This window comes from Chaetomium tenue, assembly GCF_020726465.1.
Source record: "Chaetomium tenue strain MPI-SDFR-AT-0079 chromosome Unknown F5144scaffold_2, whole genome shotgun sequence".
Classification (NCBI taxonomy): domain Eukaryota; kingdom Fungi; phylum Ascomycota; class Sordariomycetes; order Sordariales; family Chaetomiaceae; genus Chaetomium; species Chaetomium tenue.
In genome coordinates, this window is record NW_027117330.1 from 4872015 (window position 1) to 4890192 (window position 18178).

Genomic DNA, 18178 nt, shown 5'->3' on the forward strand with positions numbered 1-18178 from the left:
GTCAGTGCTTGGCTCTGCAGACGTAGGCCCCACCAAACTCCAAACTCCACCTCGAATAACGTTAGGTCATTAAAGCTTGGAAGACAGTTCAACGAACGCCGACTTGCTTCCTCACCCTGTTATTGTATAGTTAGTAGCATCTGGCAATTTGTCTATTACATGAACACTCATACCCCGGGGTTTATTGAGGATATGTATTTGAACAATTTAATCCAGGGAACGACCCTGCCTAGCGAGTGCTCAAAGATGGAAGGTTTAATTAAAGACACGAAGGTACAACTTAGGGACGACCTAACTACTGTGTAATGAGATGGAGATCCATTCGAAATCAAGCCTCGAGTCAACTTCACCGCCAACGTATAACTCCTCGTTTCTCCTCTTTTACTGGTTCTAGCTCACCTATGACAACCTTCGTTTTCCCATTATTGCCATTCTCCTTCTTCGCCCCCATGAATTTAAGATCTGCGCGCTGAGTGCAACCTGATCGGTGTTAGTGTGGTATTTCTGGCTGTCAGACCCACTCGTCTCAGGTGCAAGCGCGGATTGTGTCATCCGAGTCCCGTCAATGAAGCCAACGGCACTCGGCCCACCTCCGACACACGCCCGGATCTCGGAGTCGCGAAGTTTATATGTAACTGTATCAGACTTACATGACAATTGATTTGTTATTTTTGTGAGACAAACATTTACCTTCTTTTACGCGCTCCTTTCAAGCAATCAATCGAACTGCAATTGCCCGGATCTGGAACTCTGGGTAAGCATTGTGAAACACCACCTCGACTCTCATTGGACTCGTCCATCTCCCCAAGACACCATGGCTACCGGCCTCACCCTACAAACAGCCATTAAGGGCACACCTGACTCCACGGTCGTGATCGTACCTGGGAGCCAAGCCTTGACCGTCACCTATAAGGACCTCATCTCTGAGACAGCTTCGTTCCAACAGAAGCTAGCCGCCATTGGCATCGCCAAGGGAGCTCCCGTCTCCATCGCAACTGTCAACTCGTACGAATTCATCGTATCTTTCCTCGCCGCATCATGGCAGCGCGCCATAGCCGCTCCTCTCAACCCGGCCTACAAGCAGGATGAGTTCGAGTTCTACATTGACGATGTCAAGTCGGCTATTGTCCTCGTTCCCAAGGGCGCCTACCAAAACGGTAGCCCAGCCGTGAAGGCCGCCCAGAAATTCAACTCTGCCATCGCCGAGTGCTACTGGGACGCCGCCAAGAAGGAGGTCGCCCTCGACGTCAAGGAGCTCGGCCAGCTCAAGGGCAAGTCCAAGCAGCCCATCCTGAAGCCGGACCCCGAGGACATCGCCCTGGTCCTTCACACCAGCGGCACCACCTCCCGCCCCAAGGTCGTGCCCCTCTCCCACCGCAACCTCACCCGCACCATGCACAACATCCAGCAAACCTACCAGCTCACCGCGTCCGACCGCACCATGCTGGTCATGCCCCTCTTCCACGTCCACGGCCTCCTCTGCGGCCTCCTCGCGCCGCTCCTCTCGGGCGGATCCATGGTCGTGCCCACCAAGTTCTCCGCATCCGACTTTTGGCGCGACTACACCACCCACGGCGCGAACTGGTACACGGCGGTCCCCACCATCCACCAGATCCTCCTCAAGAACCCAACCCCCTCCCCCCTCCCCACCATCCGCTTCATCCGCTCCTGCTCCTCCCCGCTCTCCCCCACCGTCTTCCACGCCCTCGAAAAGACCTACAACGCCCCCGTCCTCGAAGCCTACGCCATGACCGAAGCCGCCCACCAAATGACCTCCAACCCGCTCCCCTCCGTCGGCCCCCGCAAGCCCGGCACCGTCGGCCTCGGCCAAGGCGTGGAGGTCGTCATCCTGGACTCAGCCGGCGCGCCCGTCGCCCCCGGCGCAGAGGGCGAGATCTGCATCCGCGGCGAGAACGTCACGGGCGGCTACCTCAACAACGCCGAGGCTAACCGCACGTCCTACACCGCCGAGGGCTACTTCCGCACGGGCGACCAGGGCCGCAAGGACGCGGATGGTTACTTGGTTATCACGGGGCGCATCAAGGAGCTTATTAACAAGGGCGGCGAGAAGATCTCGCCGATTGAACTGGATAATGTGCTGACGCGCCACCCGGCTGTGTCGGAGGCGGTGAGCTTTGCGATCCCGGATGAGATGTTCGGGCAGGAGATTGGTGTGGCGGTGGTGCTGAAGCCGGGGGTGAAGCTGGTGGAGGCGGAGTTGAAGGCGTGGGTGGCAGAGAAGCTGGCCAAGTTTAAGGTGCCTAAGAAGGTGAGCATATCTATCTATCATCGGTTTCCTGAGTTTGTTGTTTTGTGTGATACTGACGTGCTTTCGCAGGTTTACTTTACTGATGTCATGCCCAAGACGGCGACGGGCAAGATCCAGCGACGCATCGTGGCCGAGACGATGCAGAAGCAGGAGGGGCGGGCGAAGTTGTAGAACGCCCCTGGCTGGGTGGCTGGGTGGTTGTTGTATTCATGGGCAGTACAGTACATAGATGGTGTTTCTAGCGTGATGGCGTATGGCCGACATTTCTAATATAAAATGCACGAATATTTGGGTTTATTTACTGCGGTTGTTGCTGTTGTGCTTCGTCATACTCAAAAGGGGCCTTTTTTGCGCAGGCATCACACACACACACGATACGGTTGGACAACAGCCGAATCCAAACGGACGGTTGGACGAAACCCGACTACCTGGCCTCGGATAGAGCTAACAATTCGGTTGGCAAGGCGAAGACGAGACTTTCTCATGAGGCAACGACATACGCATAATGATAGGACGCTTCACGGCCACCTCACCCCAGACACGTGGCTCAAGTGAGGCCGCACGCCAGTCAACCGTCACCATGATTCCGCTAGCAGACTAGGTAATTACCAACCATTGGGTGACTAAACTACACCATGATATTCCTATTCCCACGTACAAATAAAACAAACACAGCTAATTCAACAAACACCAAAAGAAAAGGGCGCCCGAGTTGAGGCGAGCAGAAAAAGAAAAAGCAGACATGATCTCTTCCAGTAAACAATCAGGGATGTCACAACCACATCCCCCCCCCTCTCCACCCGACTCTCGGCTCATCTATCACCTTCTTCTTCTGGCCCTCCCTACATGGTATTGATTTCATCCCGGCCCCGGCTCGCACGTCCGGCCAACCGGCCTGCATTAGCCACATCTAACCCATCCATCCATCCATAACCACAAAGGAAACAACAACCACCATCCGTCCGGTCTCCTCTTGTGCGTGCGTGCGTGCGTATGTGTGTCCGTGTGTGTTGCGTGGTGTCAAAAATGAGCGAATGCGCCTGTACTCCTCCTCTTCCTCTTCCACCACGACCGCCCGGCCTACCCGGCCGCCGGCATCAGCTTTCCCTAGAAGAAGAGATACCCCAGCAAAAAGCTCACGAGGCAGAGGAAGGCCACGATCCCGACGGGGACGCCCTCGGTGCCCCGCGACGACTGCCTCTCGGCCTGTGCGAGCTTCGGCGCCCCCGCGCTGCTGCTGTCGTCCGACTTGTTCCCTGGCTTGCGCTGCCGGAGCCCGCTGGCCAGTTCGTTCTTGAGGGAGGCGGCGGTCGCTTCCGCCTTGGCTAGCCGCTCCTTGAGCTCCTCGTAGGTTTCGGTCGCGGCGGATCGGACGCTGCCCGCAACGGCTGTTGCCTGGGTGGCTTGCGTGGACTCGGGCTCGTGGGGGGGCTCGTCCTGCTCGGGGTAGGAAATCGCGGTGGTGTCCTCGAGGACAGTGGTGTCGTCCTGCGGGGAGGAATAGGCGGGCGGCGGTGCGGTGTCAGGGGTAGCGTCGAACTACACAAAGCGTTAGTTGTTGTTAGAAATCCGAGGGCCGGAAAAGAGGAAAAGAGGGACAAACCCCATTCGTAGCCGTCTGCCGAATAGGGGTAGCGACGGGCTGAGAAGCCCCTTCGTGTGGCGGAAGCCAGGCGACCCGGATCTTCTTTTCTTGAACGGCCGACTTCTCTACTCCATCCCACTGCACGCACAAACCGATTAGTCCACCGTCTCGCGCATCAAGGGGTTCGGACCCACAATCTGTGTCACGTTTGTGAATTCCTTGTCGGCAGTGATCGTGACGGATTGAACGAGGAACTTGTCACGGCATTTGGCGTCGGACGGCGGCTCCTGCTTCATTGCCTGCAGGAGGACTGCGAGGGTCAGTACGAGTCTCCCAGCAGGCAAAGACGGGCTATATCTTGACTAACCGGATACTTCGACCTCATGCCCCGGCTCGATGCGGCCCGAGTTTGGCCGAACACAGTACCTAGATGACGAGTTAACCTCGGCCACTGGCAGGCATCCATCTCGCGACCGGTGTGCACATACTGCTTGGGAGCTGTCGTTTTGACCTAGGTTTGTAAGAAAACAAGAACCGGAGTATGCCGGGGGTCGGGTTCAAATTACCTTGAAAGCGACAGGCGAAGAGTTGGGGTTCTTAATTTTCAGGACCTGCGAAACCTCCACAGTGAAGGGCCCTGCGCTGGTTAGAGAATGGCAGACTCGGTGGAGACTCGAGACAACATACTGCGGAACCCAAGTTCCACGGGATCGATTTCGACGGACATGGCGGCGGTCGCGGCTTTGTGAAAGGCTCGAGGGTGTGTCGGCTGATGTTGTCGGCGCAGATTTGACGCAGGGACAGAGGCTAAGGGTTTGCGCTAAAGTAGTGGCCGTGCGCGACGTTTGTGTTGGGAGAGGCTCGGGCAGGCCAAACGGGGGGATATTGTGGCGGATGGAATCGGACAGTTGGTCGCAGCGTGGAAGCGTGTTACAACATTCCGGGCACGTTAACGGCAAAGCTGGCACTGCGCTGGCGAGGTTTCCAGACCCAGGGGGTCCGTGCTGCTGGTCGTCCCCCAGCACATGTTGTGGGGCTGGCTTCGCTGCTGGCCCCAGAACAATCACTTCAATCTGGATGACTAATTTAGAGAGGGTGTGAATTACTTACACAGCACCGATGTAGGCGATTGTGATGACGTCTGGCTGGCTGCCTACCAGTCACTTACCTAAGTGCCTAATATTTCGTATGCACGTATGTAAAGGTACCTAGGTACGTAGGATGAGGCACCGTGTGTAAGGTACTCAATCGCAAATGGGCTGATTCAGTTCCAGAAAACAGGAGGTGGCCTCATATTCGGGCATGTGACATGAAAACAACCTAACCATACAAGACTGTCCTAAAGGCGTGTACGGCATCCAGTCGTCATAGATTCGGTTCAGAGAGATAGATTACGGGTAGCTACGGTAACCAGAAGGAGCCTCACCTGACCCGGTTATTCATCGGAGTGCAGCCAATTTTCGCCACGGTTCTCGTCTAGAAGAGCCTCAAGCTTGCCAAGCTCGAGCCAACCTAAACATCATCTCTCGCAATTCCGACACCTCAACAACAACACCTAAACTTCCGAACCTAACTACGCTTTTTCATCAAGCATCTATCATAACCATCAATCTCCTCAAAACTCGACAATAGACAAAATGACGACTTCAGATCTTAACATGCTGCTCGAGATGGGCTTTGAGCAGGCCCGCGCTGAGCTTGCAGTCAAAAAGACCGGTGGTCGTCAGTACTCCGCAACACGCTTTCCAGGCAATTTTCATCAATACTGACATCATTGCAGTGCAGGAAGCTTTGAACTGGCTCGAAGACAACCAAGACAAGCCTCTTGACGAGCTGCAAGCTAACCAAACAACCGCGGATGCTACCGGAGCCGACGAGGAGGGGGCTGCATCCATTCCATCAGGCGAGACTGCCTCCTCGCTCGTCTGCAATGAGTGTGGCAAAAAATTCAGAAACCACGCAGAGGCTTCCTTCCATGCCTCCAAAACGTGCGCCATCCATCCGCTTCACTCACCCTGCCTACTTATACTGACATGTGTTACAGCGATCATGCGGATTTCTCCGAGTCAACAGACGAGATCGCGCCGTTGACCGAGGAGGAAAAGAAGGCGAAACTGGAGAATCTTCGCAAGAAGCTCATGGAGAAGCGAGCGAACCAGTCAGTTGCTGACAAGGAAGAGGCGAAGCGCAACGAGGTACGGTGGTCAACCCTACTTTCCAAACAGTTGCTAACCATGCCCCTAGCAAATTCGACAGAAGGCCACCAGGGAATCTCACGACATCAAAGAGAAGCTTCAGCATAAGGAGCAGATCAAAGAGGCGGCCAAGAAACGCCAGGAAAAGGCCGACGACCTTGAAGCGAAGAAGCGAATCAAGGCCCGGATCGAGGCTGACAAGCTCGAGCGCAAGCGCCGCGAAGAAGACGCCAAAGCGATGCGCGATGGCAAGCCCTTGCCGCAGACTACACCAGCTACCGTGGTGGCAGCTGCGGCTTCGGTATCGCGGTCGTCCGCTTCTACCGCCCGGTTGAGGCTCCAGACCCAAAAAGGGAACCTCATCAAGTCGTACCCTAGCGAGACCACGTTGTTTGAGGTGGCCCAGCAGATCGAGGAGGAAGTAGGGCACCCGATTAGCAGCTTTTCGACGACGTTTCCGATAAAGAAGTTCGATGTCGGTGTTGACTTCGGGCAAACACTGGCGGAGGCCGGCCTTGTGCCGAGTGCCGTGGTGGTGGTGAAATAGACCTGAGGGGCTCGGGATCTAGACAGGAGGGCTGGCTTGTGCACGGAATTTTTGGCTTGTTTCTTTCCTATCATCTATTTCTTTCCTATGTCCTTTCCTATGTTATTTCCTATGTTCTTTCCTATGTTCTTTCCTATGTTCTTTCCTATTATTTCCTATTATTTCCTATTCTTTCCTATTATTTCCTATTCTTTCCTATTCTTTCCTATTATTTCCTATTCTTTCCTATTCTTTCCTATTCTTTCCTATGTTCTGTCCCTTTCCCATCATCTCAAGCATATTACTCGGCCACGGTCAGGGTATCTCGGTAAAAGGCGGCGCTGGAGGGTCTGCATGTAACATTCTGGGTGGGCCTTACGCCCTACCAAGATTAGTACCACGAATCAACTCATTTAACCTCTCTCTACACTATACGTGAGGTGGTTTTGTACTGTGAAGGGCGCCGATAAATGCCCCTAATGGCAGGCGACCATTCAACGTGGTGGAACACGCTGACGTCTCTCGCTTGATCCCGAGCCATCGCTAACCCCGCATCCCCAATCCCGAACTCACTAAGGTTACAGGGGTATTCGACCCCATCGACAGCGATCTCGCACCTCTCGTCCTGTCCCTGACCCGCCGGTTGCCGCTCACTAATCGGGCATTCTAAATAAGCCGGCTGCGGACATAAGACTCCTCAATATCTCTCGCGGCTCTGCATGCCAATGGCCTCTCACCTGCGAAACATCTCCGTCCGAGCCTTCTTCACTCCGTCTCCCACCCGCACCTTGACCCCCCTTTCCAGAAAGTTTACAGTAACTCCATTCCATCTCGCACAGCAACGCAACACCATGGCTACGGAAGCACCCAAGAAGGTCGAATGGCTCGTCGTCATCCCCGACTTCCCCGGCGCTCAGGCGAAGAGGTTGGAGGTGCGCCCGTAAGTGAAGAAGGAAATAATAATAATAATAAACAACCACACCAAATCACACATCACCACCGCTATTTACAAACCCCGGTTTTGCTAACCTCTGCCCGCTTCCACCACAAAGACAACACTTCGCCGGCCTCGGCCCCGCCAAGGAATCCGGGCTGTACCAGATGGGAGGTTCGTAACGTCTTCCTCTTCTACACTACCTATCTCACCACCCATACCTCCCATACTTGGGTTAAAACTCCCTTACGATACAATGCCATGGAATCGATGAAAACAAAACACAAAATCTTACCATTCAACCAGGCGCCGTCCTCAACGAACCCCCCACCTCAGACGACCCCTCCACATTCTCCTTCGCGGGCAGCACCATCATCATTTTGGCGTCGAGCCGCGAGGAGATCAAGGAGGAGTTGCGCAAGGACGTGTACGCCAGCTCGGGGGTTTGGGATGTTGAGAATGTGAGTCGAGTCACCACCCTTGCCCCTCTCTTTTGTATACTTTGGAGGAGTGGGGGGATTCGTATGTTGTGGTTACTTGGCAACTGACATCGGTGGTACTGTGTAGGCTCAGATGTGGCCTCTTCTCTGTGCCTTCCGCAACCAAAAGTAGGCTGTTATCTGGGGATGCGGTTTTGTGAGAAGGAATATTTTGCAATGCGAGGCCGTGGTGATGATTCATCATATTGGCATAGTACCGCGCGTGAGCTAGTGATGGCACGACGAAGAAGTACTCCTAATTATTGGACCAAAATCAACATAACCTTCCCAAACCAAGATCTCGTTACCCAAGCGTTGCCGCCTCCGAAACCATCCATGATGCTTGCTCAAAACGCCGTATCATAGGTAACCTAAACAAGGAACAACCATACTTATACAAGAACCCCAGTGACTTATGCGGAGGCTTGTGCGGCGGACGACTTCTCTCCGCTTTCTTCTAGCTCCTCGGCGGCAAGCCGTAATTCGTAGTTGAGATCGAAGCAGTCTGCGAGAAGTTCGCTAACGCTGCCTTGGCCTTCAGGGATGTCGTTATTAACCATGAACTTGCCGTCCACCCTCAGGTTGTCGATTGAGTTCAACTAGTTAGGGGCCGTCAGCAAGCCGAGGGAGGACAATGGGGGGATAGAGGGGACGTACCTTCATGCTGTAGGGATACAACTCCCTGACGGAGCTCACACCCCCGTTATTCTTGACCTCGATCAAGCACCGCTTCAACGTTTGCAGCTGGTTAAAAACGGGCAGCAGTGCCTCCGACACTGGCTCAGACGAGTTCATGAGGTAGTAGATGTAACCGTAGCTGCGCCGGATGAGATAGAGAAGCGTGCGCTGAACATAAAGCTCGGCCGGCCGACCCTCTTGGTCCAGCCAGTTGCCGTCAACACGCGCCTCGTCGATTTTGTCGAGCTGCCGCTGGAAGTCGTATAGGTCCGTCTCGCGCAATGACCAAGCCTGCGTGAGGGAGATCTTATCCAGATCATTGCGGATGTTGATGAGGATGTCGTACTTGTCCTTGAAGCCGTCTGGAATCACCCCTTTCCTAGACTGAGGGTTAATGGCGTGGCGAAGCAAGGTTGGGCGTGGGAGTGTATGTACCTCTCGAGGACAATGTCCGACCACTGTAAGCACCGGCCAAGGAGTACTGATACCACTTCGCTGCCTTTGAGCTCTTTCCCCTCGCCATCCACAAATTTGCCGTCTACCATAGACTCATCGATTTCTTGCAGCTTTGACTTTAGCTTTTGCACTTCAGTCGTAGAGAACTGTCGTTGTGTCAGCACCAATTTTCCCTTGAGGTTGCCTCGGCTCCTACCTTGGACTTCGTGTTGGCAAGAGACATCGACCGCATGACCGAGATGAGTTTCTCGTAAATAGCCTGCAGTGGCTCCTCCAACTGGTCCAGCTGCATTTGCAAATTGGCCAGCATGGACTTGCACAGTGCCTTCCTGTGTCCCAGTAGCTCGATGAGATAAGGGGAGTGTGTCGAGTCCCTCTTCTCTAGGATACTCTCGATCCGGCCAAGTGTCTTGGATATGCTGGTGAGATCTTTGGAGGAAAAGAGCCTCGCTTCCGTCAGGTGATCGAGCAACCGTTTGATGGTGGAGGTGAGCGCGTACGCCGCCGGCACTTCGCTCGTTCGTCCGATCGTCATGAAGAATAGCGAGATGTGCTGGAGACAGCTCTCGAGGACCTTATCCACTGCGACGATGGTCAGTTGATGGCGGCCCGCACGCACTACCTGGTTTGGCATACATCGATTCTCCCCCTTGTGTTCCCCCTTTCGGATATCGTTCACTTGTCTAACCTGCTCCACAAACTGGTCTTGCAATTCCATGACATCCTGGGTCCTGATGTAGTTGGTACGGTCCCTCTTGAGAAGCAACAGCTTGTCTTGGATGACTGTGAGCCTGTCGAGAATCTCCCGCTCCCGCTCGTCCTTAGGCATCGGGACTGCTGGGGTTTCCATTGTGGTGTCGGGATGCTCTCGTCAAGGAGTAGAGAACAGTGGTAGAAGAAAGTGAAAGCAGTCGTTTGTACTCTTTAAGAAGGGGACTCGCTTTAATAATTTTGGATCGGGAGGGTCGGAATGTTGTCCGCGTGACTGATCAGAGGGTCGATTTACTCCAGACCACGCTTGCGCCACTTCAAGCTCGTGGGCGAAAACTGGAGGTTGAGATATTTTCAAAGATGAATTTGCACTTCTGCAACTTCAACCAGAGGCCGATCTTCTTCTGGGGGCAACAGAGCTCTAATTTGCCGGTTGGCACGGGGTTCAGAAACGCAGGCACGCAGGGTGCAACTTCTCAGCGTTCTCATTCACCTTGTTCGCGACGTCAGTGGTGGGAAGGTGGGGTGTCGATACAGGGGCCCTTGTCATCCTTGGTCTTTGGGGTAGGTCTTCTCCACACTGCGGCTCGGGGTCTGGTTTGAGAAGGAGGCGAGAAAGAGGAGGAAAAAAAGAAGGAAAAAAGCTGAATGAAGTAAAGGGTTGGCTAAAGGTAAAAGATGTTCAACTAGCCAACCCTCCTTTTGCTGCTTGCCTAAGGTAATAGGCCTCGAACAAAGATAAACTCAAGTTATCTGTACACAGTGCGATGTATCGCTTGCCTGCACACAGTACGAAGGTGGACCTCTTTGGTTAGCGTGGTTTATCAGGGGGTCCAGCGGGTCCAGCCAATTGTTGGAGATCCTGTCCAATGAACAACGGCAATGTTTTCAGCTGACTGACAGCTGCCAGATTCACTGTTCAGTCGGCAGCCGTAGGGCCACGCTATTCTGTTTTCGTATTGCCCACAACTAATTATTTTCCCCTTCGCGAATTTCAAGCTCGGTCTCTACATCCCACGTCAACAAGCCCTTCGAGTCACAGCACTTTGCGCCTCGACAACTACAGTCACCATGTCTACCGCTGAGCTGGCCACTTCGTACGCGGCGCTGATCCTCGCCGACGACGGCGTCGAGATCACCGTAAGAGAACCGCCCCAAGGCCTCGTGCGAAAATGCGCGGGTGCCGGGATTTCGATACATTTGCGCGAGGCTAACTGTCAATCCTAGTCCGACAAGATCCAGACCCTCATCAAGGCTGCTAACGTCGCCGATGTTGAGCCTATCTGGGCTTCATTATTCGCCAAGGTACGAAAACCCGAAACTGCACACGATTTACGATCGGACCCCGCGAATCGAGACGAACAGATTGACTGACTGGGACATTTTGCATTGCAGGCTCTCGAGGGCAAGGATGTGAAGGACCTTCTCTCTTCCGTCGGCTCGGGTGGTGGCGCCGCTGCCCCCGCCACTGGCGGTGCTGCTGCCGCTGCTGGCGGTGCTGCTGAGGAGGCCAAGGAGGAGGCCAAGGAGGAGGGTGAGTTCTTCCCTCGCGAGCGCTGGCCGCAAGGCCTCGGATGTTTTTGGGTTACTGACAACCGCTGTAGAGAAGGAGGAGTCGGACGACGACATGGGATTCGGTCTCTTCGACTAAGCTGGCATCGACTCGGGCAGGGCGTGGATTTGACTCGCCTGATTCGCTTTGTTCTTCCAAAACTTGCATGGGTTTGCGGCGGTATTTCGCACACACGACCACAGGGATGGAGGCTATGATATCGGGAGTCTGGGTTCATCGGCGTAGCTTTACATGGAATCTGAAGATGCGCTTTTGAGCAACTGTTACCGGGTTTGGTTGGTGCGAGCCGACTGGTCCCGTGGGATCGGTGACGACGGCCACATCAGGGGCAAACCTTCGGAGTCGCCGTTCCGGCAGGTTTTGATGGACTTATTCTTCGGGATATGCCATACCGTAATGGAAAGTCCAGATTCGAGTATCGATGCGGTCAACCTTGCTTGTGGTCCTTCTCGCCCATTCTCGGATCAACGCCAAAATGCAGGCACGTATGTGATGGTCCGTTGATACATAACACAATATTAGATGTACTCTTGCAAGCGTTACGACACGATCCTTTCGACGACTACGGCATGGGATGTGGGGGTCCGTTCTCTGCCTCTGAGGCTGCGGTCCAGCCCAGCCAGACATCTACACTGAGGTACTATTTTGTGCATAGCATGGAAGGAGGAGGCCGCATCTTGTTCCTCGGCTGCCACGCAAGGTTACCGTCACCACCCTCTTCCCAGGGTCCTACGTTTGTGCGTTGAAAGCCGAAAGGAAGTCCAATTTAAAACCACTCAAATTACGCTTCTAAGCTCAAAAACACCCAATGTCCTTGGAAGCCCAGAACCCGCACCACCGAGAAGCTTCCGGTGGCAGCTCATGGCGGGGCTCAGGGTTCGGGTTTGTGGGCCGAATCTTGGCATGAGTCTAGGTTGTCGGTTGTGCACGGTTGCGATGACGAAATGGCTTTTCGGGTGGGTTGATTTGTGGGCTGAGCCATGCATCCTCGTCGTTTCTGGGCTCTTCGAAAGCCCGGGGCGGCTGTGTGTCTTTTTCCCTCGATGGGTTCTCCCTGACCAATGTTCCTGTATATCGCAAGTCCTTTGAATATCTCATCTCCAAGAGTGTCTCCGGGGTGCCTTGTGAGCCTGGTAAGGATTGCGGGGGAGGGGTAAAGTCGATCAGCTGCAAAAGGCGGCTGGAATGAGGAGTTTTACACCTCAGGGATTCCTTTTATTGGCGAGGGTTCTAAGCAGTGTTCCACGGTGCCAGCTCGTCAAATACAAATCACTATAAAGTCTGTCGCTTGGAACCTAGCTTGAAAACTGCCTGCCCAAGTCATACGAGCTGTCGTCGGCTGTCACGATTGAAGCCTGGGCGGTCCGCAACCCGACATCGCCCGGGAGATCTCGCCACAGGCTTCGGTACGCCAACTACGAAGCAACGAGAAGCAGTCAGGTCACAAGGCTGCGCCTCGTACCTCGCGAGTCTCGGTGTTCCGTGCCGGTTCACGCCTGTCGGGCACCAGTGTGGAGCTACCGGCCGCATCGGAGTTGACCCCGTGGACCACACAGTTCCAACAAGCCTCGTGCGCTTGCCTTCTGCCACCGTGTTCTCGAAGTTTTGAGTGTCCCAAACTTCGGATGAACCACGAGGTAATTAGTTTGAGCCCCGGTGGGTGCAACAGGTGGGTCATTCGGCAAGACCTGGATGGGCGCACAAGACCTCCTCCTGTCTCCCAACAGAGTGTGGCTGCATGCTAGCTCGCTAGCTACCTCGAGATATGCAAGGAGCCGGCCGCTGTTGTCTTCGACCCCGTCGCTGTCGGCTTGGGGACTGTTGGCCTTTTCTGTGTGAGGCGGCTCCCAACCATTGTCTCGAAAATTGTTCCAGCTTTGCGGCGTAGTTGAGGGCGGCACAACACATCTAGAAACAGCGCCCGGAATCTGTTGGGGATCACATCTCACCCCAGCAAGTCGACCACCTTTGGAGGCCCCCTCTTCTCTACCGGTACATCTCAGGGGGGCAAAATGTTTCGTTTCCATTCTATTCGGTCCCTCTACTCTAGACCAGAAGCTAGCCGCCTTAATTTAGAGGATCTGGCCGTGGTCCGGGCCGCCCCTGGCCAACAGACCTTTGGCGATGTAGCGAAACCCAGAATGAGGCATCCTGTGTGAAGTCGGCAACCGCGCCGCAGTTGGTTTCCGAGTCACTGCAGTTTTTCTGTATGTTCCATGCTGCGAGGAATAACGTAATGCAGCTACTTCCAGTTGAGTTGTGCATGCGGGCCAAGGTCTGTCTGTCAGCACCTGCACCAGGTGCCCTTGCGCCCAAGGCAGGCGCATCTCACCCTCCCGCCCCAGCCATCCATCCCATGCCCCCCTCCCCTTCCCACCTTCCTTCGGTCCACAGCCCCCCCCTCTCTTATAGCACCTTCCCCTGCTCGCAGCCTTCTCTTCCCACCCCGCCTTGCTTGAAACCTTTGCAACTTCCACGCTTCGTTTTTTGCGATTTTGTGATTTCATTTCGTGCGATACCCGACCGCGCAGATATCTAACTACCCCATTTGTTTGTTTTTTCTTGGCTTACAGCTTGATTATTACTTCCGACATTAACTGGTTGGGAAGCCCCACCTCTCACAACCCTCTAACGGGTGTGACGACACTCACCAACCGCCATGCCTGAGGTGTACCGCGAGTCCCGCTACATGCGGGAGCGGGATACGTCTCCCTCTGACGATGAGGGTTACAAGAGGACGACAGTGCGCCGGTACAAGGTGACGCCCGATCGCGTCGAGCGCGTCGAGCGCGAGATAGACGTCGTCGAGGAGGAGCGCCGCAGTCGCTATGCCCCCGTTCGCCGCTCTAGCCGGGACGATGTCATCGAGGTGGACCGTCGCGTCGATCGCCTGTACATTCCCGAGAAGCCGCGGTCCACCTACGACCCTTCTCCCCACAGCGCAACCTACGTTGAGCGCCAGGTCATTGAGCGTGAGCGCGAGCGGGAACCCAGAGAAGACCACTACACGAGGGTCGACCGAGTCGAGTATCGTGGGGATGGGCCCCGGAGCGCCGTTGTGGAGCGCGAGAGAGTTATCGAGCGCGAGGAGCGGGACCGCGACGATGACTACCGCCGCGGCGGGCGGGCCGTGTACGAGTCCAAGGAAGTCGAACGGGTTGATCGTCACGACGTTCACTCGCCAAGAGAATGGGAGCGTCGCTCGTACTGGGACGATGAGAACCAGACCGAGGTGCGCGTCGAAAAGAGAGTCGAGCACCGGGATGGCGGCGAGGTCCGTGTAGAACGCCGCGTTGAAGAGCGCCGCGACGACGGCTATATCGCCGGAGGCGCCGATGTTGAGCGCTGGCGCAAGGAGACCGAATACTACGAGCCTGCGCAGCCCGCTCCCGCTCCTATCGTTATCCGGCAGCGCGCCCCGGAGCAGAAGATCATCCTCCAAGAGGCCCCGCCAGCGACGGTCGTCATTCGGGACCAGGCTCCGGACAACCGGGAGATCGCTCTTACCCGCCAGGGATCCCGCGATGGCGAGTATTATTATCATCGCGAGTCCCGTGAAGTTGGCCCCTACCGAGGGGAGCGTCGCGAGGAGGAGTACGCGATGGCGCGCTATGACGACGACCGGCACCGGCACCACCATCACCACCACCATCACCGTCGCCATCACCGTGAAGGCTACAGCGACGCTGAATCCGACGACGGCTACTACGTGAAGCGCACCGTCACCCGGCGGGAACGTAGCGCATCAAGCAGCCCGCACCGCAAGCGCCACATCGCCGAAGGGGCCCTCGCCGGAGCCGGCATCTCGGCTATCCTTGCATCCAGACGCGACTCACATGGTGAGTATAAGCAAAACCGCGGTCGCAAGGTTCTTGCCGGTGCAGCCATCGGCGCCATTGGTACGGAGGTCGCGAGGCGCGCACATAGTGCTTACCAAGAGCGTCACGGCGATGAGAACGAGAGAGAGCGCTCACGCTCTCGCTCGCGTCCTCCCCATTCCAGGCTCAAAACCGGTCTCGGGATCGCCGCTGTTGCTCTCGCGGCCGCCGGTGCAGCCAAATACTACCAGAGCAACAAGGTCGAGAAGGAGGAGATGAACCGTGGCCGAGCCCTCCACCGCGATAGTGACACAGACCGGTCTCCCAGCCGGAAGCGGTCCAAGAGCCGAGCCTCCTCAGTGGCCAAGGCCGGGCTGGGTACGGCCGCTGTTGCCGGGCTAGTCCAGCACTACCGCCATAAGAGCAAGTCGCGAGATGGTAAATCCAGGGATGGCAAGAGCCGCTCTCGATCGCGCCTCCGCACTGGTGCTGAGATCCTGGCCGCCGGTCTTGCTGGCGCCGGCGCCAAGAAGATGTATGACCGCCACAAGGATAAGAAGGAGGAAGAACAGGAGCGGGATCGAGAACGTGAGCGGGAGCTCAGCGGTGATGATGAGTATTATGACCGCGACGCGCGCGATTACCACCGCCGTAGCAGGAGCAGAAGTTTAACTCGGTCCGGACCCACGTACCCCGACGGTGACTCTTCCGTAGCTGATCCTGAGCTAGGCATGGTTGAGTACGGGGCTCACCCCCTGTATGCGGACCCCCCGCAACGAAACGAGAGGGGGCCAGCGGCAGAGGGGTATGAGTCTGCGGCAGAGGAGAGGAGCCGCAGGCGGAGGAGGAGACATAGCGGGACATCGAGAGGTGACGATTACTCTGCGGATAGCGAGGCGGAGACAGACCGTGACAAAAAAGCAGACAAGAAGCGCAGCGGGAGTAGGCTGCGCGATCTTGCCGCTGGTGCTGCGGCAGCTGGCGCAGCAGCCATTGGTATTAAAAAGTATAACGACAAAAAAGACAAAGGGAAGGAGAAGGAGAAGGATGAGAGGGACCGTGATAGAGAAAGAGATAGGGAGCGGGAGAGGGATAGGGAGAGAGAAAGAGACAGGGAAAGGGAGAGAGACAGAGAGAGGGACCGGGAGAGGAATAGAGAGAGGGAGAGGGATAGGGGGCTGGAAAGGGACCGGCGACGTGAGTGACATGATTTGAGAATATCGCCGATTGGCTTGCTGACAACCACTAGGCTACGGTGACGATGCTCCGCCAGACGGCTATGACAATTATGGCCGCCGGGCCCCTTCCCCCCCTCATGCTTCCGGTGGTTACTACAACCCCCCACCAGTGGTTCCTCCAAACGCCGCGGCTCCAGCCAACGGCTTCACACAACACCCCAATGTCGCCAGCACCAACCTCCACCAACAATACACACCATATCCCCCGGACTCGGCATACACCCCCTACACGCCACCCATGCCGGGTGCGCCGCCGAATTCGGCGGCACCATACACGCCTTACACCCCGCCCATGCCGGGTCCGGCCCCGGATCCGGCTGCACCATACACCGCGTACACCCCGCCCATGCCAGGACCGCCACCAAACCCGGCTGCGGCACCGGGCCCTGTGCCTCCGCCGATGCCTCCGCCAACAAACCACCCCCACCCCACGGGTCCTGAAGATGTGAGTGAAGCTTTTCGTGCTGGTCGTTCCACTCTAGAGCCAGAAGCTGCCGCTCGCTCCGTTGATGGTGACAAGAAGGGTGCGTCCTCTCGCGCTTGAGAGACCAGACCCCACATTGCAGGTCACCGGGAGATTGAACTGACCGTTCATGTGTTCATAGATCGTGTAATACCGTCGGACGACTCTCCCCACGCAGACGCGGCAACGTCGGATATGGAGCCACCAGACACACCTCGCACAGCCAAGTCGGTCATCTTCATCCCGTTGTCCCCCAAATCATCTGCCACGCTCCGCCGTCACCATGAGAGCCAAGCAACCAAGTCTGAGACGGAAGACATGGCCAGCGATAGCGATGACAATCGAAAACGCGGCAAGAAGCCGGCCGACAGCGAACCTGACAAAACACGCCGCCGCCGCAACTCAGATACATCTTCGGACCGTCCATCTGCGTCTAGCCGCCGGCCGCGTGACAAGGAAGCTACCTCGGAGACCGACGACGAAGATGCAGTTGAGATGTTGCCAGATCGCTTTGACGCCCAAGGCCGCCCGCTCGACGGATCCGGTTCTTCTCGCGGCGGCGGTTCGGGCTGGCACAGCCGGCGCGGGGACTTTGAGTACCGGAGTCCGCGCGGCGCCAACGGCACCAACATGCGTGGGGAATGGGGCGTTGCGGGTGCCGACGCTGAGACGGTGGAACGACTTGTGCGGGACGTTACCGGAGTGTTGGAGGGCAGGGGAAGTTGGATGGGGCTAATTGGCGGGATCTTAAGTGGGAGCTTGTTGAAGGGGCCAGGTGACGGTGAGGGTGAGGACGGTGGTGATAAGGGCCGGGGGAAATCACCCGATCGAAGTCAAGATCGCGATCGTTCTCGTGATCGCGATAGGAGCCGGGACGATAGGGATGAGGATAGGCGCAGGCGAAAGAGGGACGAGGATAGAGACGACGATAGACGGAGGCGCAGGAGGGATGATGATAACGGGGAGAGCAGTAGTCGTAGGCGGAGAGAGGATGACGAGAGGGGTGAGAGTAGCAGTCGGAGACGGCGAGAGGATGAGAGGGGCGAGAGCAGTAGACATGCAGAGGATAGGCGGGCTCGTGGGCGGGAGAGGGACGATTACGACGACGACGATGATGAACACTATTATGAGGATAGGAAACGGAGGAGTCGTGGGAGGGAGGATCGGTACGAGAGGGGGGTGGGGAGGTCACAGACTTGGGGATGAGGTTGACTGACGGCTGATGACTTATGATTGCTCTGATTTCTGTTTTT

General features: G+C 56.2%; 7 protein-coding genes across 7 annotated transcripts; 5 read left to right on the forward strand and 2 right to left on the reverse strand.

Moving 5' to 3' along the window:
* Positions 1-814: 814 nt before the first annotated feature.
* Positions 815-2440, forward strand: F5144DRAFT_600367 (uncharacterized protein; the record flags this gene model as incomplete). Its single annotated transcript, XM_066791070.1, has 2 exons — positions 815-2269; positions 2339-2440. The coding sequence occupies 2 exons, from the start codon at positions 815-817 to the stop codon at positions 2438-2440; spliced, it is 1557 nt and encodes a 518-aa protein (XP_066647322.1).
* A 936-nt stretch (positions 2441-3376) lies between these two features.
* F5144DRAFT_600368 (PapD-like protein) lies at positions 3377-4581 on the reverse strand (the record flags this gene model as incomplete). Its single annotated transcript, XM_066791071.1, has 7 exons — positions 3377-3808; positions 3873-3992; positions 4049-4164; positions 4222-4280; positions 4343-4365; positions 4421-4491; positions 4542-4581. The coding sequence occupies 7 exons, from the start codon at positions 4579-4581 to the stop codon at positions 3377-3379; spliced, it is 861 nt and encodes a 286-aa protein (XP_066647323.1).
* Positions 4582-5254: 673 nt separating this feature from the next.
* On the forward strand, positions 5255-6720 carry F5144DRAFT_147030 (uncharacterized protein). The gene is made up of 4 exons (XM_066782439.1): positions 5255-5576; positions 5635-5842; positions 5899-6049; positions 6099-6720. The coding sequence occupies exons 1-4, from the start codon at positions 5492-5494 to the stop codon at positions 6594-6596; spliced, it is 942 nt and encodes a 313-aa protein (XP_066647324.1). The 5' UTR covers positions 5255-5491; the 3' UTR covers positions 6597-6720.
* A 706-nt stretch (positions 6721-7426) lies between these two features.
* F5144DRAFT_600370 (uncharacterized protein) lies at positions 7427-8121 on the forward strand (the record flags this gene model as incomplete). Its single annotated transcript, XM_066791072.1, has 4 exons — positions 7427-7515; positions 7628-7683; positions 7816-7970; positions 8077-8121. The coding sequence occupies 4 exons, from the start codon at positions 7427-7429 to the stop codon at positions 8119-8121; spliced, it is 345 nt and encodes a 114-aa protein (XP_066647325.1).
* A 280-nt stretch (positions 8122-8401) lies between these two features.
* Positions 8402-9951, reverse strand: F5144DRAFT_482675 (uncharacterized protein; the record flags this gene model as incomplete). Its single annotated transcript, XM_066785350.1, has 5 exons — positions 8402-8587; positions 8646-9045; positions 9102-9268; positions 9319-9704; positions 9759-9951. 5 exons carry the CDS (start codon positions 9949-9951, stop codon positions 8402-8404), a joined length of 1332 nt encoding a protein of 443 aa, XP_066647326.1.
* Positions 9952-10687: 736 nt separating this feature from the next.
* Positions 10688-11637, forward strand: F5144DRAFT_147327 (ribosomal protein P1). The gene is made up of 4 exons (XM_066782441.1): positions 10688-10973; positions 11061-11138; positions 11229-11367; positions 11438-11637. Exons 1-4 carry the CDS (start codon positions 10905-10907, stop codon positions 11482-11484), a joined length of 333 nt encoding a protein of 110 aa, XP_066647327.1. The 5' UTR covers positions 10688-10904; the 3' UTR covers positions 11485-11637.
* A 2428-nt stretch (positions 11638-14065) lies between these two features.
* On the forward strand, positions 14066-18131 carry F5144DRAFT_590963 (uncharacterized protein; the record flags this gene model as incomplete). Its single annotated transcript, XM_066790209.1, has 3 exons — positions 14066-16220; positions 16474-16986; positions 17104-18131. 3 exons carry the CDS (start codon positions 14066-14068, stop codon positions 18129-18131), a joined length of 3696 nt encoding a protein of 1231 aa, XP_066647328.1.
* Between the last annotated feature and the right edge of the window lie 47 nt (positions 18132-18178).

Excerpts from the sequence above, each read along its gene's own strand:
- F5144DRAFT_147327 (XM_066782441.1), top strand. The coding sequence starts at position 10,905 with ATGTCTACCGCTGAGCTGGCCACTTCGTACGCGGCGCTGATCCTCGCC. Across the intron at positions 10,974-11,060 it reads ACGACGGCGTCGAGATCACC|TCCGACAAGATCCAGACCCT; the intron begins GTAAGAGAACCG and ends TGTCAATCCTAG. Across the intron at positions 11,368-11,437 it reads GGAGGAGGCCAAGGAGGAGG|AGAAGGAGGAGTCGGACGAC; the intron begins GTGAGTTCTTCC and ends CAACCGCTGTAG.
- F5144DRAFT_147030 (XM_066782439.1), top strand. The coding sequence starts at position 5,492 with ATGACGACTTCAGATCTTAACATGCTGCTCGAGATGGGCTTTGAGCAG. Across the intron at positions 5,843-5,898 it reads TCCTTCCATGCCTCCAAAAC|CGATCATGCGGATTTCTCCG; the intron begins GTGCGCCATCCA and ends CATGTGTTACAG. Across the intron at positions 6,050-6,098 it reads AAGAGGCGAAGCGCAACGAG|CAAATTCGACAGAAGGCCAC; the intron begins GTACGGTGGTCA and ends CCATGCCCCTAG.